General features: G+C 39.0%; 1 protein-coding gene across 1 annotated transcript in view; it reads left to right on the forward strand.

Moving 5' to 3' along the window:
- Positions 1-2,225: 2,225 nt before the first annotated feature.
- Positions 2,226-21,160, forward strand: part of il16 (interleukin 16) — a 43,357-nt gene continuing 24,422 nt past the window's right edge. The window contains exons 1-10 of the mRNA XM_008292741.1: positions 2,226-2,423; positions 6,483-6,729; positions 7,041-7,317; positions 10,446-10,585; positions 13,296-13,413; positions 15,303-15,437; positions 15,902-16,007; positions 17,896-18,038; positions 19,333-19,443; positions 19,828-19,986. Of these exons, the coding sequence (XP_008290963.1) occupies positions 2,411-2,423; positions 6,483-6,729; positions 7,041-7,317; positions 10,446-10,585; positions 13,296-13,413; positions 15,303-15,437; positions 15,902-16,007; positions 17,896-18,038; positions 19,333-19,443; positions 19,828-19,986 (1,449 nt within the window). The 5' untranslated portion in view covers positions 2,226-2,410. The remainder of the gene's footprint in view (positions 2,424-6,482; positions 6,730-7,040; positions 7,318-10,445; positions 10,586-13,295; positions 13,414-15,302; positions 15,438-15,901; positions 16,008-17,895; positions 18,039-19,332; positions 19,444-19,827; positions 19,987-21,160) is intronic.

Raw genomic sequence — 21,160 nt, forward strand, 5'->3', positions numbered from 1 at the left:
ATAGCAAAACGACAAGATCTTGACAAGTTTGTACAAAGTTTTTAACGGATTTACAAATAGTGCAAAAACATTTTCACAGTAGACTGTAGATAACTAGAACTCCTACCAAAGCACTTCCTCTATACGACATTAAGAAACAGTTTTAGTGGTGGTAGAGTGAAAGCATGTTTATGAAAGATGCACTGATTATGTGCTGTTTGTGTCAAAGCAATGAAAAGTGAGCCACAGTGTAGACTACACTGTCTTCTGTCAGGATGATTATGTGAATTTAGAATAAGTCACGTGCCCAACTGCTGTGAAAACAGTTCATAAAAATAGCTACATTTTGTACATAAAACACAGAATCCTGTTTTTATAAAATGTAATTTCTCTGCTGTCAAACCCTGAGATGTTCAACTCTTTTTAGGAAGTGGATATATTTGAACCTCTCTAACCGTGATGGCACAGCTGAGCCACTAGAGGGAGGCACAAGAAAACACATCAACTCATACAGGCTATCAAACACATTTATCAAAAAATAAATAAAAATGCACAAATACATGTATGTTTCCTTTTATTTTATTTTTTTGATGAACTCTTTTTTTCTGACAGTCTGATCAAATATCACTTCACATAATAAGCTAAAATTCTTCGAAGTTTAAATAGAGAAACCCAACAAATCCACAATTTCCTTTAGATTCCCTTTAAGCAAGCGCATGGCGACAGTGGGAAGAAAAATCCATAAGTGACTCTGATGTGAGTGGAAGAATCAACATTAACATGAACAAACTGGAATCTGTCAGATAAATATGATTTAAACCAGTTCTGTATGGTTTATTTAATCCCAATTCCAGTCTTGGAAATGAAATGTGGTGATCAACTGTGTCGAATGCAGCACTGAGATCCAGCAGATCAAGTATAGAAACTAGTCCACAGTCTGAGGTTATATGAAGATCATTGTGTACATTCAACAGGGCTGATTCTTCATTCTTAATCCTGACTGACATTTTTTAAACAAACCATTGCTGATGGTAAAATAATTGGCTTGCAACAACTTTTTCAGATATTTTAGAAACAAGGGTAAGGTTGGTTTTAGATCTATACTTGCCCAGATCAAGAATAGGTTTTTTAAGTAGTGCTTGATTCACATTCCTTAGGTGTCAATCTCAGTCACGTGAGCTTAGGGTTACCTGTTGCATGTTATCACCTACATGTCACACTGATGCACAAGCATGTGCACTCTTCCCAACAATTTATCTGTATCCTATTTATGAAAGTCTTTTCCATAGAGCAGATGTCACTTTAGTCTTTACTCCTGTTGAAACACTTGCAGCTGCTCAGTCTTTTTGGCTGAAACTCTGCCATTTTTTCCCCAGAAATAAACTTGGATCTTTTCCTCTGAACATCTTAAATGTATTCAGAATCCCAGTAAGATCAAGCATTAGATCCATGGAGGCCCTGTCCATACCACAGGACACCTGCAGAGGTCCTGCACGCCATTCCGCTGATGGTTTTAATGTTGTGGCACATCTGTGTGTGAACTTTGTCAAAGCCCATGGCAAAACCTTGTTAAGGCTTGAACCTTACAATCATAAAAACCAGGGGTTTTGTGGCTGTATGTTTCTGTTGTGTCATACAATAGTGTGACCCAGCTCCTCCTGGAATCTACCCTATTTGTTAAGAATGTTGGTTTCCTTAGAGTTTGAAAATAGCCCACATTTAATGTTCCTCCATATCCTACACCACATTCCAAACCCTGTAAAGATCTCACCTCCCATCAGAACCCATCTAAAACAAACTGAGTTCACTCAGAATGGTTCTCTCTTTCCACAGCTTTGACCAAAATCGCCTCAGTTTTGTGTTTACTGTCCAGCAGTTGAGACACCACTCAGTTGGACAGAAAATTAGATTCACACACACATACAGCCAAATGAGGAGTGTGTTTATGTGTAAACTGGAGTTGGTCACAGAGAACCTATTCATTCCCTGCAGCATACAGTGTGTACCCACACACACTGTGGGCACACACACACACACACACACACACACTGACATAGCCTTGTAAAAGACTACAACCAGTGTATGATGCAAAGTAGGTGTGAGGTCAGGCCCAGCTAAGTGCGGTGTGTTTTCCTTTCTGGAGCTGGCTCACAGGAAAGGGGCAGTGATTTTGGGGAGCCATGCCTTACAGACACACTGTTGTGTTCTCCAGACAGAAGGGGAGGAAAAAGAGGGAGGAGAAAGACAGAAAAGGAGAAGAGGTACAGGCACATTACCCCAGATGAATCACAGCAGTTAAGGCATGCTCTGAGTGAGACATCAGTTTTTGACCTGATGCTCTGTCAGAAATCTACTTGTCTGTCTGTGAATCCATCCTTTGGATCTCGTGTTTGCACGTTCAGTAGAAACAGTGGATGCTGGTTGAAACAACATGATCAACTACGGTGAGTAGGACTTCAGCTGGCAATACAGAAGGCTTTTTAGCAGAGATGTCTGTTAGTAAAATCCTAAAATTATCTGAACCATGTGTTTTGTAAGACAGGAATCCAGTTCACATTCATGTGTGGCTGTAGAGGGAACAAGACAGGAAAGAATGAGAAAAAGGTTTATAAGAGTCTATTGTGTAACTAGCAAAATTAGTTGCAGAGCGGGGAAGTTTAAAGATGCCCTTGTTGGCCTGAACTGTTTGTAATTACCTAACAAAATATGTGTGGGGATTCATGGGCCTACTTACACACAGAGGTCCTTTATGAAAACAAGTTATGTAACATTGTGTATGTCCATTCCAAGGCAACCTTTACTATTCACAAATAACCCAGTCCAGCAGTGGATAGGCAACTTTCTTTCTACTGTCCCCACAACGACACATTAACTTAGATACAGCCACATGGCCATACACAGCACGCAGTTGTCATTCTGCACTGGTACAGCCGAGGCCAGACCAGCTGAACCTCCCTTGAGAGTGTGAGATCATTTGCTTTACAAGAATTGCAGCTCAGTTGTGCCCTTTTCAGGCCCAAACTCAGATGTAGTTGATGCGATTGTGCACATTGTGAAAGTGGCGGATTATTCATTTGAAGCTCGACTGAGAGTTTTTCCGTTTAGGTGGCTCTCCTCTGTAGGTCCTGCACTGTCTCACAGACTGGAAAAATCCCCAGTGAGAACTCCAAACAACACACATGTTGTTCAGCTACACAACTACCCCACCCTCTGCTTTCACTCAGTCAGGTCCTGTTGGGCAGGAGTCCCTGCTCTGCGAACGCTACAGGCAAAAATGACACACACCCACCCACATGCACACACAGATGTTGCTTTTCCTATTTTTGTAAGGACCCTAATTGGCTTGATGCATTTCCTAGCCTTTTGTACTAACTGTAAGCATCTCAACTAAGTCAAATCCAAAGTGTTTGTTCTCCTACTCGGCTCTTTTTTCTCTTCCTCCAAGTTTTCACGTTGAACCATGCTGCTGCCCTGTGACATACAAAGTGTGTCACAGAGGAAAGTTGGACCCATTCTGGATTTTTACTGACATAACAGGAGACAGTCATCATCTCTGAGGCTGTGAAAGAAGTTCTTTTTGTGAATCTAGACTTCAAATATGCATACCAACAAACACGCAGCCCACATGGAAGGGCTATAAAGACTGTGTAATTGAAACTTATGTTGTTGTAAACAGTAGCTGTCTCAGTTAGTTGGAACACATAGGTCCTTCAGGAGTCTGGAGTTGAGGTTGAACAAAAGCACAAAACAGAGAAACCACACATAAACCAAAACTATATCTTGAGAGTATAGGTTTGCATATTGTTGGGGACATGTTTCTACTAATATTATGGGAGAAGAGGACTGTCCCTACCAATATTTAAGCAAACTTATTTGTATCATCTTTGGGGTTAAGTCAGATAATTTCGATGTGCCCTAGAGGCCATGTCTGCGTGAGCCTCAATTTAAAAATGCTGCATTTGATTGGATTAAAAGAAAAGGGGCTATCTCTCAGCTTACAACATACTTACCACTAGACAGGGACAAGGTGAGAGCTGATCAGTGGGCTGACAGTTATTAGGAGTGTCAATCTAAACCTCCAGCATGGTTTTCCTGATTTCAATCTCTGAAAATGTGTAAAATGTGAAAACTTTCCTTCAAATTCAACAAAGAACAAAACAACAAAAATACAAAACATGTTATTCTTTTTCTCCTAAGATAGGTAAGCATCTCCAACACAACTTTTTATTACAAACATACAGAATATAGTAAAAGATGGCTTACATTTTCATACTTATTCCATCAGTTTGAAGAACTGGCTATGAATGAAGTAGCTCAAAAATGTACCTTAGACTGCAATGCTTTTTAAAATTTATTTTATTTTTTTTACCCATGGGCATCTTCTTCGAATTGACTTTAGACACGAAAGGTGTGCCACTCATTCCACCTGGAAAGGTCCCCCCCCCCAAAAAAATTAAGGACTACAACAGGTCAATAGCAAATTAAAGGCCGTTGCTATCGTGCTGCAGTTCTGATTGAGGTTTACCAAAGTACTTATTTCATTTATATTTATCTAGAGCTCAAAATGAAGGAGACACTTCAATAGTTGATGCAGAGACACAAGCTAAAATTGATCTCCTGCCTACTGCTGTAATTGTTCTACTGTACTAACATACATCCTGCTGGAGAGTGTTCTGTAAAGGCCTATAGACAGAAGAGAAAGGGAGAAATTGAGTCTAGTGGGCTTATAGGCCTCCCACAGAGACATCCGTGTCTTCCTGTCTATCTGGCCAACACAATAGCAGGCTAATGCTCGGTAATTGCTAACACGTCCAGGATCAGAGACAGTGATTCACCAGAAAAGAAACCCTTTCTTCCATATTCATTCAGTGGAACCTCTGAGTTATGACTGAGTAATGTTTTCCCTTTTTGGCCATTCAGTATTTATCAGTTTAAATATATTTTTGCATATTTCATTATTTCTTTTTGTCCTTGATTTTGTGTCTTTTTGTTTTTAATTCTGTGTTCTTTTACATCAAAAACCTGTTACATAGTATGATAAGAATTCTACAAGTAATTGTTTACTTAAATAAATATACATACTTATTTTGGTGTTTTAGTGAGGCTTCAGCTCCCTGCTCCGTGGTCAGCACATTATAGAAGGAATTTGCAGTTTGAAGAGCTCTGTTATATTCCACCTGTATGCTGTAATATTCACAGCACAGAGAGCCATTTGTCAGAATATGGGCCTCACCATCCCTGCAGAGCAGCAACAGCCAGCTGCACTGAGTACTCAGGTTTAAAGCGACATGCAAACCCAAGCGTATTAACCAAGTTCTAACCAAACATATCCAGTTTTCAATGCATAGTGTGTGTCCCAAACACTGCATGCCTATTGTTGCTATGTCCATGAGAGAATGTCAGTTTCATTTGTCATTTGTCTGAGTATGCCACCTTTATCTGTAGGCACTGTTTCAAAGATGATCAATTGGTACCTTGTTTAAATATGTTGATAAAGTTTGTAATGCCTATTTATTGTCTTAACCGGGGTCCATTGGGTAGTCTGGAATGTCTCCATACCCAGTCTGTGCTCCAAGACTGTACAATGTGACACAGTAACTTTCTCAAACAACAAAAATATCATGCTGTCCGGTCCCGTAATTAGGCTTGTTTAGCTTAGCTTAGCTTAGCTTAGCATAGCTTACCACAATGACTGGAAGCAGAGAAAAACTATGCAAACCTTTGAAGGTTCTAGCTTTTTTTTTTTTTTGAAAGGCTCCTATACCTAATCACCGCCAAGTAAAAGTACAGCAATCAGAAAGAGTTCAGCGAATTAGCACTTAGTTAGTGTAAAGAGAGTCCAACCAAAAGTGGGCAAATTCTGATGCAATTGAAACATCAGCATCATATTCAGCTGGAAATCAGAAGCCAGTAGGACTGTGAGGGGACTGGGAGAAAAGGTAGCAAACTAATGACATTAGACCAAAGGCCTCATGGGATTCAGTTAAAGAGCTTCTGCACATTGTTTACTAAGTGTTCAAAGCAAACTTGAAAGGCCATCTACATTAGTATGTATAATGCATTCCAGGGTCATCCAATGTGCTCTCTGGAGTGTGAAATGTGTACAGAGCATCATTCACTCCAATCTATTAATGGGAACAGTGGGCTACGGCTAACATTGTTATCTGTTCTCATATGGTTTAGATGGCGTACATGAAAAACATGAATTAAGCTTGGAGCTCTACTACCTAATTAATTGTTGTTTTTGTGTTTCCTGTTCTGTACACTTCAGAAATGTCAGACTTTAGCGTGTGTGTACATTATCTAAGTGATCTTCTCAACAGCCCTCTGATTAAGCAGCTGTCATGAGGACTGAAGATTTTTTTTCTCTTTTTTTTCCAAAGGAAGGAAAGAAAAGCGCTTTTATCTTCACTAGCCTCCACAATTGCCTCAGCAGTTTCTCAGAACACTCACACACAGAGGCAGTCAGACTGTCCTAACTGAATTTTCTAATTGCCCTCTAGAGCGTCCCTGTCCATTAGGCTTCGGGCCGGCTGGGAGGAGTGTGTTGGCTACTGAGCTCCCAGCGTACACACATGCACACACACTGATGGCCATGCCTCAGAGATACTCCCACCAGAGGAGGAAAGCCAACACAGCGGCTGCTCGGAGGATGGAGAGGAGACGCAGGGACCAGTGGAAGAGCAGCAACAACAACACCCCAAGCAGCAGCCACAACCACCGCTCCAAGAAGCTGGTCATGCTCTCCAGGTACCGGTGCTACTCAAACGCTTACAACTAGGGCAACACAAGAAATGAAACACACATGAAGTTGAGTTACTCACTTTGTTATTGGCAGAAATAGCATGTAACCTTCATTACAGGGCAATGTAAATATTTATGATGTATTTAATCATCTACATTATGGTACAATATTAGAGAAGTTGGAGTTACTTTTTCCACATCGGTCCTGCTACACAGCATATACAGCTTTCATGCTTGCATCATTAAGGTCTTGCTTAATTGCTATTAATGCCATTTAATGACTGTAATTGACCTTCTGACTTCTACTGACTGTCCAGGTCCCTGATTCTGTGTCACTCTAAGACTAATGATGACTGTCCTGAGGACAGATATGCTGAGGAAGCATCAGATGGGTGCAGGACATGGAGTCCAAGCTGGAGGACAAAAATGATTGCTGTGGATCATACAGGATATAGGGAAACACAAAACAGACAATGGAGGATGACCCAGCAGTCAGCTGTGGAGACAAGAGAAGGCAGTGAGGCAGATAGCCAGCTTCAAAGCACAATTGTCAGGGGCAATAAAAGGAGCATAAGGAAGTCCTTCAGCATCAAGGTAAGACTGCAGGAGCTTCTTTTAGGGGATATTTTGTATACACATTATTGTAAGCATATACATAGACTGAGTGAAAGCTTTCTCTCCTTCCTCTACTTCAAACTGATTTCTTTCTTCCCTCAGTTGACTGGTATTGTTTAGCCATGTTAGCAGCATGACTGCGGGGATGGTGGTGGTGATCAGTCCACCACTGTGGTGCAAAATTTAATAATTTAACCTTTTTTGCTTCACTCAAATCATAATTTTGTATAACAACAAATGAATGACCAGATTCAATGTACTTTCCTCTTGCTATCGGGGCAAAGACATTTATGTTAGTCGCTTCCTCACTGTTTACCTTCCTCTGGAGCACAAGTAGACAAGCTGACATGAGGCCATTGAAATCTACTATACTGTAACTGTGTAGCTTGGACGTGGTAGTGGTACATCCACAGTCCTCTGAACATAGTCTGTCACATCATATTGGCAGTATCTAACTTAGATTCCAAATTGTAAGTATTCTTTCATGTCAACATTCAAGTTGCCATTATGCCTGGGAAATACCAACTTCTCTGAAAGGTCCAACATTATCCCACCTACAGCCTCATACTATGTATATGTAACATGTGTGCCTCACGTTAGCCAAGGTCCAACGTTCAACATGATTAAACCCAAATTTAATGGATATGATATTATTTCGTAAATGCATAACCATGATGCAGGAAATTCCATCTATGGGTAGAACAACTTTTGTTTGGCAAAATGATAGTCTTCTTTTGACTGTTAAAAATACAAAAACAAAAACATAACAATTCTGGTAGTTTTGGTTAGGACAGTCTTATAATGACTGACAGTTCTTAGTCACTGCAAAGACACACTTCTTTTTATTTATTACTTAGAACAACTTTGAGATGAATGTGTTCAAAGACGTTATTCTAGACGCAGCAATGAATTTAATTAGGGTTTGACCATGAAGTGCAAGGATTTAATTTTTGTATTTCTTTGAAATAACAAACCTAAACTGTTGAAGGAATGTATCATAATTACAAAGCTTCCAGTGTTTTATGAATGTTTTAGGGCATAGCCAGACATTCGTATGCATTCCTGTATTCATTTCATATTAAAAACATTTTCAAGACATATTTCAGCAGACATTCTTTGTGCAGTTTTCCAGGAAAGAGTAATTCATTCCTGTCTGATTAGTGACACATCCTCTATTCAACATATTGTTCTCCCCATGCCATTATGTACCAAAAAATAAACTCCTTTATTCAGAGATTATCAAAATGTAGAAATTAGTGTTTGTTTATGGGATGCCCCACCATTCACAAGGTATCCACTCGCTAACAGCGTGCTATGTACACTGGAAATGTTTTTTGTCAAAATGAAATGATCATCACATGCCCTGCGTTGGTGTGTTGGTGGATTAAGAGCTGTGGCTGGCCTGAATGTCAAACATTCAGACAAAGACAGGGCTTGTTATGCTGTGCTGTTTCCACAGCTCAGCCACGTATAAGTAGAGTTAGACTGTCTGTTACTCATCACTCATTTTATATAAATGAGTAATAATACTGTAGAGAAGTTTAAAACTACCGACGTATGTGGTTGTGCCCACAGGTTAAACAGATGCAGGTTTTCTGATATCTTATTTGTCATCAATATTAGATACTAAATATACACACTTTACATGTTATGTATTTACTTTACATGCTATGTACTTACTTTACATATAGACTTTACATGCTAGTATGTAGCTTGTGCTAATCGACACAAATCACTTGAAGCTGTTGAGAATGCCATTTATTGAAATGTATCCAATGATAGTGTTGGATAAAATGTCAGAGGATTATCTGAGAGGAGCATAAATGTCTAGACTAAAGTTTGTGATAATTAATCAAATACTGGTTAAAATAGTTGAAAACATTGCCATTTCGCCATCCGTCTGTGCAAAATCAGACGTTTCTGAGAGAAGCTACTCTTTCTATAATATTGTATCATCGTAAATAATCAACTTGTCGAACTGTCAACCTTACAACTGGTGGACAATCCACTCCACCACCGAGCCACAGCTCCCCACTGCACCGTTTTATTGACTCAAGCCCAGGCTGCCAAATAACTCTGATGTAAATTTAACTCAACAGTAATTTAATGGACACGTGTTTGCCCTCTGGGACTAATTCATGCCAGGGTGAATGTTGATCATTCTTAATCACCTATCAGGCGGAAACAATATCATAGCCGTATCCTTTTGGCTGAAGCTGAGACTAAGTCCTGATAGTCGAGTAAAGGAGTACGGTCTGTGTCACACTTTGCAGCTCCTTGTTCAAACTGAACAGTCACCTATTTGGCTAAGTGAGGCACTGACAGTGTGGTCAATAATAATGTTGTTTTTACTTTAATTTGTAAATTCATTCATTCATTAAGTAATTTATTCATTTGTTACCCTGTAGGCTATATTTAAAGATTTGTATCATCACAACAGAACAAATATGAATAAAATAATGAATTAAAGTAAACATTATTTCTTACATATTTTGATTATTGGTATGGTATTTTATTATTGCCTACCATACAGTGTAGCTGGGCACAGACAGTCCAACAAAAGTCCAACAACAAGCGCAAAACACAAAAGTTGAAAGTTTGAGGAAATTGTATGTATTTAAACAAACCACTTATGAAGGAAGTTATGTAAATAAAATGAATTAAGCCACACGGTCATAAAAAGGTGAGTTCAAGAACATAATATCCAGACTAATGCATTATTCATACTGACCAGTTGCTGGATTTCTTTATTTCACATGTAGCCGTTGTTATGATGAGATGATGAAAACAGTTTTTAACATTTAACTTGCCCAACATGCCCATTTAGAGACAACACCATTCTCTGGGTATTATATCTTAGGGATCATATCATAACCTGAACAAGAAAGCCATTGAAAGATGTATGACGTTGCCTGATCAGCTTAACCTCTAGAAACAATGCTCCAGCTCATACAACAATAAAACCTCACTGCTGTTTTCTTTTTTCTTGGTTGTCACCTCGATCACTCACTTTATTATAAGCTCATGAAGTTTGATTTGTACCTCCTAGTATAGAGGTCCCTTTATACTTGCTTACCATGTGCATACCTTTATATGTATGTATATAGGAGAGCAGCATCTGGAAGATGTGTGTAGCCACAGGGCCTGCTGAGGAGGTGTGTAGTCCACAAATGGCTGACAACAGCATTCAGACGGACGGCCAGATCACTAATGTGGAGCCAGGGAGGAATCGAGGCAACCTGCACAGGTAATAAAACATACTATCACAACTCCAAGTGCTTTATTTCCTGTAATGTCTTTGAAAAAGTGGCCCAAACTTTGACACTAGACTGAATAGATTATTAGTTGGAGATACACAGAATTAGCAGGTGGAGCGTAGGGATGCTTCAAGTGTTTAATCATCCATCCATTATCTATACACCACTTAGTCCTCACTAGGGTCGTGAGGGGGCTGGAGTCTATCCCAGCTGACTTAGGGTGAAGGCAGGGGACACCCTGGACAGGTCGTCAGTCTATCACAGGACTACACTTAGAGACAGACAACCAAGCACACTCACATTCACACCTACGGACAATTTAGAATCACCAATTAACCTCAACGTGTTTTTGGACTGTGGGAGGAAGCCGGAGAACCCAGAAAGAACCCACGCTGCACAGGAAGAACATACAAACTCCACACAGAAAGATTCCGGGCTTCCTAAGCGGGACACGAACTAGGGATCTTCTCGCTGTGATGCAACGGTGCTAACCACCGAGCCACCTTGCAGCCCAAGCAGCAACCTACCACAGTGGAAGTTTCACATGTTCCAGAAGATTTGGAATGTGCTATAAGGCAGTGATGCGTGTTTTTTCCCCAGTGAATTGCTTATTTTAGTGACAGTGCTCACCTCCCTGCATGCAAAAGATTTCACCGAAACAAATACCTCATCACTATTTTGCACAGGCATCATTGCTGCATCTTGGGCTGTTTCCTTATTGCAGAATGATAATGAAGTGCTGTCAGAAAATCCATAAGTGCAGATACAGCTGTGAAGATATGTCTGAGATTTCTTTTTCCATGTTCTGAATACCTATGATTGATTGGGGGTGAGCTTTACGTGCAGCTGTTGTGAGTAATGAAGTTTAACTTTCTAGTCACTTCTTGCTATTAGGCACAGGCAGAGTTAAAGTTGGTTATGCAGTTCAGCAGTATAGCTTTGATTCCCCAGCTTTACTCTTGAACCATTTATCTTAAAAAGGACAGGTACTCATGTAAAACAAATACATTCATCTACTAGTCTTACAATAGCTCTGAGGTGCAGATAGCATTTGGCTGATGTATTGGTTAGCTGATTGTCATCAGTGCTATAGAAAGAATAAGAGGTTAGAAAATACATCAAGACAGAGACCACAGAACATCACAATACTCATTAAATATTCCTCAACAACAAGTTCATGCTCATGGAGTCAACTGTGATACATGTATAATCTATAAATGCTTTCTAGTCGACCTACAAAATCGAATGAAAGGAAAATTGAAAAAAAAAAAAGAATTTACAAATTGCTGTGTTTAATCAAAAACTGGCCATGAACTGATATGAACTGCTTTTACTTTGAAAAGTTCACATTTGTTCAGAAGAAAAAAGGAGTATTCTCAATATACATTCATCCTGTTGCATGATGTAGCCAGCTGTGGTGGTATAGCTTTCAAAACATTTAAAGATGTAATTATACAGCCTAGAGGGGGATGTTCGGTTGTGCATAAATGTCAAAAACTGTAATGGGCAAGCCCAGTGACCAACACTGACAGTGAGCTTGTGTCAAAAACACACATGAAATAAAGACAAGTCTGAAACTGTAGAAAGAAAAAGTCTTGAGTCCTGATGTTTTACTTAATTCCTGCAACCTGTTTCCACTATGCTAAAGTTAAGGTTGCCCAGTGGAGCTTTGTTGTACACAGATGAACTGGTGGCCATGTTTATTTTCAGGGTTACCCACAAACACATTTTTTAGGTCTAAAAAATTTGTGAAAACCAAGTTTTTCTTCATAACATATCGTAGTCTGATGTAGTGTGGATAGATGTAGATGGGGGCTGATTGTTAATGTTATTTTTTTTAAATTTTATTTTTTAATCACCTTCACTATGAAAAACAACTATTGCCACTCCAGGCACCAAGCAACACTGAAAAGGTTAGCTTTTGACAAAAGTCTGGCTCGTGCAAAAAAGCAGCCCTGCTTGTTTGTTTTTGTTCTTTGGTGAATTAGCCATCTTAACGGCAGTGCTCAGCTCCCTGTGTACAAATGTTTCACAACAATTTTTACTGAACATTGTTGCAACGTTCTGTGCTTAGCCCCACCCAAGACAATGTTTGGGCTTTGATTACACCTTGAGCAGAATATTAATTAGGTGCAGTTAGACTATTCTACACAACTGTGTCAGGGCTAAAAAATGGTCTGACTGTGTGAAACTAATCGTATTGTAAAATGTTTTCTTTCTTTTTTTTTTAAAAACTGCATATTATATTGCCCCTGCTTTACATCTGTGTTTACAAGAAAGCAGTCCTCTTCTTTATTGCAGTTGTTAGTGTCTTGTTGACATCATTTCTTTGTGCGTTACCAAAACAAGCTGTCAGTCAGTGAATGAACATGGCAGCTTGTGAAAGCATGTGTGTCTTTGTGAACATATGCAATAGAAACAAAACAGACCTTCTCACAAAACCATTGCTCCACAATTTTACTAGTATTCAAAAGTTCTATAGGGACCTTTAATCTGCTAAATCAGTAAAAAGACCTTCAGTGGCTTTTTAGTGATTCCCTCACCAATTTGTGTAAATGTCAGTGTAATAAATGATATTTGAATTATATTTTGGGCATGAAGTGGGACTTCTATTTGATTGAGTCATCCACTGCAATTTTGTACTTGAAGACTTGTAGACCTGCTTGGTTTTTCAGCTGTTTGTGTGCATTTCCTCCTCAGACGCAGCAGCTTCCTGAGCCCAGACAAGCTAGCACCCTTTAATGGACAGTTTCTAAACAGCAATGCTTTCATGGACGGGGAGGGAGTGAGGAGTGTCCACATTAAAGCCTATAATGAGGTAACAGCACTCAATACATTAAACAATCTATAGTGTTTATTCCTCTTTCCCATCATTTTTAGGAACACACGGTACTACTGCCTTCAGTCCAATAAATCAGAAGTAGCAGTTTCTCTGCTTTTATATGTGTGTAATTGATATAGTTATTGATTTATAGCTTCTACAATAAGAATTCATTCATTCATACAGCACTTTCTTCACATATAACTGATCTGCTGATGCATGGGCTATACATTGCTTAATGGATCTCTACAGTCTCCTAGCCTTCACCTAATATTGCTGTGGGTAGTAAAAAGGACAAAGTAGTTTGAATTTATATACATTAATCAATAAATTCAAAATACATTTCTATATTTGCAGATGAATGCCTTACATTGCTAGAGAGGGCATCTAGAGACTGTCAATCAGCTGAAATTTGCTCTAACTATTTCAGAGTAGGCCCGGCATTGTTTTCAAGACACAATCACATTCCCTGTCTTCCCACACAACAAGACTGCATGGAGTCCAGAAATGGTAACCACGCACAAAGGGATTTGAAGAATTTGAAGTTGGTCAACAAAAAATGTGTCATGTAAAAAGAGAAAAAAAAAAATCTTGTTTTAATAATTTCAAGGCTGCATGGCACTCGTGGAATTTCTCTTTCCAGATGGAGATGGGAGTTATATATTCTGCCATCACAGACGAAGCAGGAGCAGTTTGCTCATCTCTCCAACTAGTCATGGAAAGTCAAGGAAATGTTAAGACATTTTTACATCAGGTCCACTGTGAAGTGTTATAACATCTACAAATATAAAAATGATCAAATCATTGTTTTCATTGTATTTGGAGTGTATTACTATTACATAAGAAATTGCATCAACTAGAATGAACAGCAGTGGTATAATATGTCGCTGTGGAACAGAGGTGTCCTGAGCCCAGCATGGGGAATTTCAATATTCCCAAGTAGCCACAGATGCCCGAGTTATTTCCCTCAGATTGTAGTATTTTAGTTGCTATGGAAGCTTCCCTTCTGGCCAATGTGACACTTTATCATCCTGCCAAGTCTATCTGAGTCACTTTTAAGAGACTGTGGAAACCTGAAGAACAAAACGAAGGAGAAATGGAAAAAAGAGCAGTAGGAAAGAATGTCTAACATGTGATGACTTGGCTCAGCTGATTCTGTCTTTAACACTGTGACTCTGTTTTTTTACTCTATAATGACTCTCTTCAGAAATGAAATGGCTCCTTTCACGTGGTTCTAAAGAGTGGTTCATAATAATACAGAGGACATACACACTCAATAATGTCAATTACACAGCAACATCTACAGTATATTAGGTAAGGAAGCTTTAAACAGATGTTTAGAAAACCTGATCTGTTGAACCTGTTTCAAAGGTTACATAATTTCTATTAAAAACAGATAATGAGTTATTTAAATCTGATACACTTTCCGTATATTCATGATGATATGTTGCTATAATATACAACACTATTATTATATACTGTTGTATATTATATATACACAACAGTATATAACACATAACACTGAATTATACCTCACTCTTCTACCTGTAATGTTTTATTACTCTATACTCTCTACGTGCCTTTACACTATTTGACCACCTCTATTCTGATACAATATACTATAATACACCGATTTATTGTACTATACTACACTACACTTCACTACACTACACTACACTACACTACACTACACTACACTACACTACACTATACTATACTATACTATACTATACTATAGGGAGGGTCATATAAACCAGTATATGAGGAAAGACTGAAGTGAACTTTCCATCACTGGTGTGCAGTTGTATGTCCACCCCAACCACTAACAGGCTCGTATTGGTGTTCAGCTGAAATGTTTCTCTTTGCTGATGTGTTGCTGACTTTAGGAAATACCCACATGTGAGGACACTCTCCATTCCCATACTCCAGCACAGCATCCGGCTCTCATTTCTCCACCTGACCTGCAAGCATTTCCTGGATACACAGATGAAAAACTTCTGGCCAACAACAATCACCTCAAGGTAAACCAATCTTTGGACAAAAATGTGGTCTGTCCCACTATTAATTTTACAATTTTTACTCTTTAATTTTATGTCAGTTGACACAACATTTTTTGATTTTATAAAATGGTATAAAGTCTGACTCACCGGATACAGGATACAGGTGTAAGCCACCAATCATTTTACTTGCCGTTGTCCTACCTTACTATCAGTGTGTTGCCATTTTGAGCAGCCACCCACTTTGCTGAAGATTTGGATTGTGCAGTAGGGCAGCCATGCTTCATTTTCACACTGAATTATCAATGTTAATAAAAGTGCTCGCCTCCCTGCAAGGCTGGCAAAGTGAGACTCGAGTAGGGTTAGTTTTAGAAAAGTACTATTGGCTATGGTTAGGGAAGCGTATGTCTGCAAGACGAATGTAGCTTAATGTACTCTGAAGTGATGGAATCATGACTTAGTGTTTGTGTGTGTTTGTGTGTGTGCAGTTACCCATCCCAGAAGTGAATGAAGAGAGATGCTGGGAGACCAAGAAAACAGAGCAAAGCTCACCAGAACAGATGGCCAGCAATAGGACACGCTCCAATTCAACCAGTGTGTATCATACAATTTTTACTCAAAAGTCTAAATACACTGCATTTTACTCTGTATGTAAGTGGGAATGATTTAGGTAAACCTGGTCCTAATTGCTTGGTTACTCAGTTTTATCAGATGGCCAACTGGGGTTGTTTTACAGGGTTTGGGAAACTTACAGATATCTTAGTTTCAGTAACAAATATTAAAACAATCTTAAATGTACATCTAAACTCCCCAAAAGATACGAGGTGGCCCTGGTTAAAGAGAGCTGCTACCATCGACTGTCCTGCAGTGACTCCAGTCGGGGCATATTCAACCCCAGTGGGGTCTCTTGGGTGAGAGTGTTTGATGTTGTGAGACCTGAAACACCTGATGAGCCCAGTTCACATTAACACTGATGTGTTTCAGTACATCCAGAGGGTGTTTCCTGAATACAAATAAAAGAATGGAGACATTCAAACAACTTGCTCATTAAGTTAAATGTCTTCATAACTGGGTGCAGAAATGTTAACCAATACAATAGAAACATGAGACAATATACCCCAGACGAGTAAGTATCTAGCATGTTTTTTTTTTGAGATGTGAGTTTGGAAGCTGAATACTGAATTGATCTACTTTTTACTTCTACATGAGCATTTTATTTAGCAAAGAGTCAAAGCATGACTGGCACTGGTGACTTAGATGGAATTTTTAACATTGTATTATAATGAGTTGCACCCTCGTCCCCTGACAACCACACCAGAAGTTCAGGCCACTGTTTTCTTTGAACAGGTCACACTTTTAGGTAAAGCGTTGACAGATGATGAAAGGAGACACAGTGTAATTACATTTTTTTTTTCTGTGTTTACTGTCTACAGAGATGTGTTAGGCTAAGGAATATTATCTTCTTTGTGCCTCACTGCTTGTGTAAAATGTGGTCTTAATTTGCTAGAAACGGTGTGCTTACAGTTCTACGGTTTTGGGCTGGAGTAAACAGATTGCAGATGGTACTTTATATTTGTAATGATTAAGACCTACAAGCACAGAGATCAGAAACATGGAAGGTCCTGTACATTGTGATCCATTCATATGACCCTCCTATTTTTTATGGGCCATAATTAGAAATTGGATTCTAGGGATGTCAATGTTGGGGGATCTGTTGTCTGGTTCTTCAGTAGGTCCAACACTTTAATCCAGATTGAATTTTATTGATAGTTATGGTCTAAACACAGTGAATCTGACTACTTTAGCCCACACATCAGCTGAGAAATCAACACACTACATTGTTGTATACAAACAACATATCCCTACTCTACATACATACATACTGTCAGGGATCAGTCAACTGTGTGCATTTCCTCCTTTTCCATTATGCTTTGCATGATGAAAGAAACCACATCCTGAAAAAGTGTAAAGTATTTTGTCAGCTTTTCAGTTTGAAACTAGTGACTTAAATTTGATAATGAATTTGCAAAATGTGTAAATTAGGGTGCTGTTGCTTCTTTTATTTGTGTTAAAATTTAGGGTGTTTCTAATACATTTACCTCTCTGTGTGTAAATAAGGTTGCCATATTGTGTGATTTGAAATTAAATACATTATTCTTAAAAATGGAAAGACAAATCTAATTAAAAAAAAAAAAAACAACTAATATAAAAATGCAGAGCTGTATAACTGAGTCGGCACAATTCTAATTCTAGTCATTTTTACATTAACTAAACACTTTATCTGGTAAATATTCCATTGCGACACTACACTTAGTAGATAGTGCACCAGTTTCAGGTTTATTGAACTTGGTTTCAGAGGTTGAACTGCCCCACGATGAGGGAAATGTTGGTTCTGATTCTGGTCCTTTTCTCCCTAAGAAGTCTGACGTAAATTAATTTCAACCTGATGTTCATTTTTTGATTGTACTGCATTCATAACCAGGTGTTCATCCTTATTGGATTGGAGATCTGGACAGCATCATTATGAAGAGCCCAGAGCTGTATACCAACCATCCTCATGGTGGTTTGTATGGAAACAGGAAGTCTCTGTCCCAGCAGCTGGAGTTCTCTCACACCACTACGCAGGTATTGGATTTATCTGACGCTATAAAGTAAATATGTTAAAGGTTGCACCAGGTGACCATACCTGTACAATATTGTGGGAAAATTGTGAGGATAACACAAAGTCACAAAATCATTTATTCCCCTGTGGTCTGTCTACAGTGATTCTACAAAAAATAAAGAAGACATCAAGCCTCAAATAAAGGCAGATACATTAAATCAATATACAAAATAAAAAATTAATATACATTTTATATATAGTTCAATTCTAGTCTGGTTGTCTACATCTATATTTTATAAGTAAAGGCTAATATATTCTGTGTTGGATATCTACTCTATCGATCATCGCCAAACTATTTTTGACACATCTTTTGGCTCAACTGTAAGTGTTGTAAGTAATCAGAAAAGTGTAACAGACTTAATCACACAGAACTTGGTATTTAAACCAAGGCTAGAATACCAACTTGGGAAAGTAACCAACTGCCCCAAAAGCCCAAGGACTCAAAAGCCTCTGGTTTAATGTCCAGGTTTGTGCTGACTGGCATTTTTCTAAGCATGGCCTGTACAATCAGACATGTCTTGAGGAGAGTTTTTGTGTAAAAATCAAGTGTTACAACATTCATTGACTTTATGTTATGACTTATTTGTCTCTTGTTTTTGAGCAGATTTGTTTTTTTTAAACAAATTGCTTAACAGTACATCTGGTGCCACATTGCAATACTACACAGTAAGACACTTTGCACAGAGTGTATTTTTCCCCCCTTTTGGCTAGCTAGCAAATTAAACCAGCCACAGTTACAGTAAAACACAACAACAACAACAACAACAACAACAACAGCAACAACAATTCAGGAATCACTCCGATCAGAGAGTGCTGATTAAAGAGGACAGAACAGACAGCAGTCTGGATGTTCTCCAAATCACCAAGAAAGAGCTGATTTTCACTGACCGACCAGCAGCTTTGGTAAAACACAAAGAAAAACATATTATACAGTTCAGTGAGGACGATTATGACATAGCTATTTGCCAGAAAGAGCATTTTCTTTTGCCAAAACAAAAGTTGCTTATAAGCGCACATTATTTATACTAGTAACCAAAAATGTGTGAAAGAAAAAACAGGAAAAAAAACAGGATGAAGCCAACAATTTTTTTAAAGTAACAGATGTTTAAAAAACACCAAGCAGTGCTATTTAATATTCCTGCCAGTAATTTGATCATGTCAGCGAAAAAAGCTTAGTACTTACCAGTATTAGGAGGAAAGTGAATGAAATTGTGACGTAACTCTCTATCGAATGTGTTGCATGCTGCTCCTCTCCAGACTGTCCACCGTCCCTCCCGCTCCCTCAGCTCAGCCCAGCTGGTCCACTCCTGCAGCAATGTGCAAGCCTTCATAATCTGTAATATTGTGCTGATGAAGGGCCATGGCAAGGTAGGAACCGTGCTCCACCACCACCAGAACAACTGCTTTAAGTTTCTAGCATCAAAGGTTTTCTACACCAGCTGCTTTTTAGTCACTGCTGATATTACCATCTCAGCAGACCATAATAACTGTTGGAGAGTGTAACCATCACTATTAACCAAATGTAAACCTTTACTGCCTGCTATAGGTTTAATAACTTTGGGGTTCTAAATATTGCATCCATTTCCTGCCTGTTTTATAAAAATAACCTTGAGGCAACAATTCACTTGCTAACTTTTTCTATATATTTCAGCTGCATCCCAAGACTGCTGTGAACAGCAATATCTCTGTCTTGCTTAATGTATCTTATTTATTGAAATAGCATAATTGTGTTTTCCTCTGCTGCTGTTCCAGGGACTTGGCTTCAGTATAGTGGGAGGCAGGGACAGCTTGTATGGACCGATGGGGATCTATGTCAAGACTATTTTCCCAGCAGGAGCGGCAGCCGCTGATGGAAGGCTACAGGAGGGTGAGAAAAAACACACTGTAAAAGAAGCTCACAACCACTCATTTGCATATTTAGATGGAAAACGTGGGGGGTCAGAAACAACAAACCAGAAAATTACACCAATCGACAATCTGACACAATGCTCTATTTCATATTTTGTCACACAGGTGAGGACCCCACTGAGCCCACACCTGTTGACTGTTGAAATGACTCATGTTGTGAACTGGCACTATATAATGAATGCTCAGTTGAACTGAAGTGGTATGATGCTGCCTGTCACAAAAAAAGTGTATTTGTGATCATGTATAATCCCCTATGAGAAATACATGCTTAACTAAATTCAGTTCAGCTGAATTCAGTTTCCTTATACATAATGCCAGATCATAGCACATGTCATCTCAGGGCATTTTATATAGTAAGGTCTGAAAGTAGCATAAAGATAAGTCGAATGATTCCTCCTTGAGCAGCACTTGGTGACAGCGGAGAGGAAAAACTCCCTTTTAACAGAAAGAAACCTCTGAATAATAAGGCTCAGGGTGGTGACATCTGTCTCGACCGGTTGGGATATGAGGAGAGCAGAGAGAGGAAAGAGGAGCAGTGAGAAATAAAAAACAAACACTGAGGCTAATGGGGCCGATTAGTACAGGTAAGGAACATGCAGGTCTGGAGCCAGAGGTACCTGCAGAAAGGTACAAGGAGAGAGCAGAGAAGACACAAACTACAGAAGACCCAGAGTTAATGACATGTAACAGTAGCATATGCATGTAGAGAGACAGAGAGGAGGTACTCAGAGCGTCCTGAGAGGTCTCCTAGCATCACTGACCTATAGCAGCATCAAAAAGGGACGGTTCAAGGTCAGCTAAGCCTAATCTTAAAAGTCAAGCTGGTGTCTGCATTTTTTTTATCTTCTTTTTTGCTGCATAAATGTGAACCTGCAGGTACATATTACTGTAAGACATGTAATTACTTTCTCATGCTGTTTCTACTAAATGCAGGATGATCAGAATGTTTAAGAGTCTCCCAGCATCTGAGGAACTAAAGACCCAGTGGACTACTTTTATTTTCAATGGTACCTGCCCCCCAATAATAGGAAAAACATTCATGTTAATATGTTGTGCAACTAATATGGCTAACGTCATGCCCACAGGCCACAGCTCTGTGGAAGCTGTCACACTGAACAAAATTCAAACATGGAGACAACTTTAAGGCTGATTTGAAACCAGTAAACAAGGACTGTGT

The sequence above is a fragment of the Stegastes partitus genome, unplaced genomic scaffold, assembly GCF_000690725.1.
Source record: "Stegastes partitus isolate 25-593 unplaced genomic scaffold, Stegastes_partitus-1.0.2 Scaffold828, whole genome shotgun sequence".
Taxonomy (NCBI): domain Eukaryota; kingdom Metazoa; phylum Chordata; class Actinopteri; family Pomacentridae; genus Stegastes; species Stegastes partitus.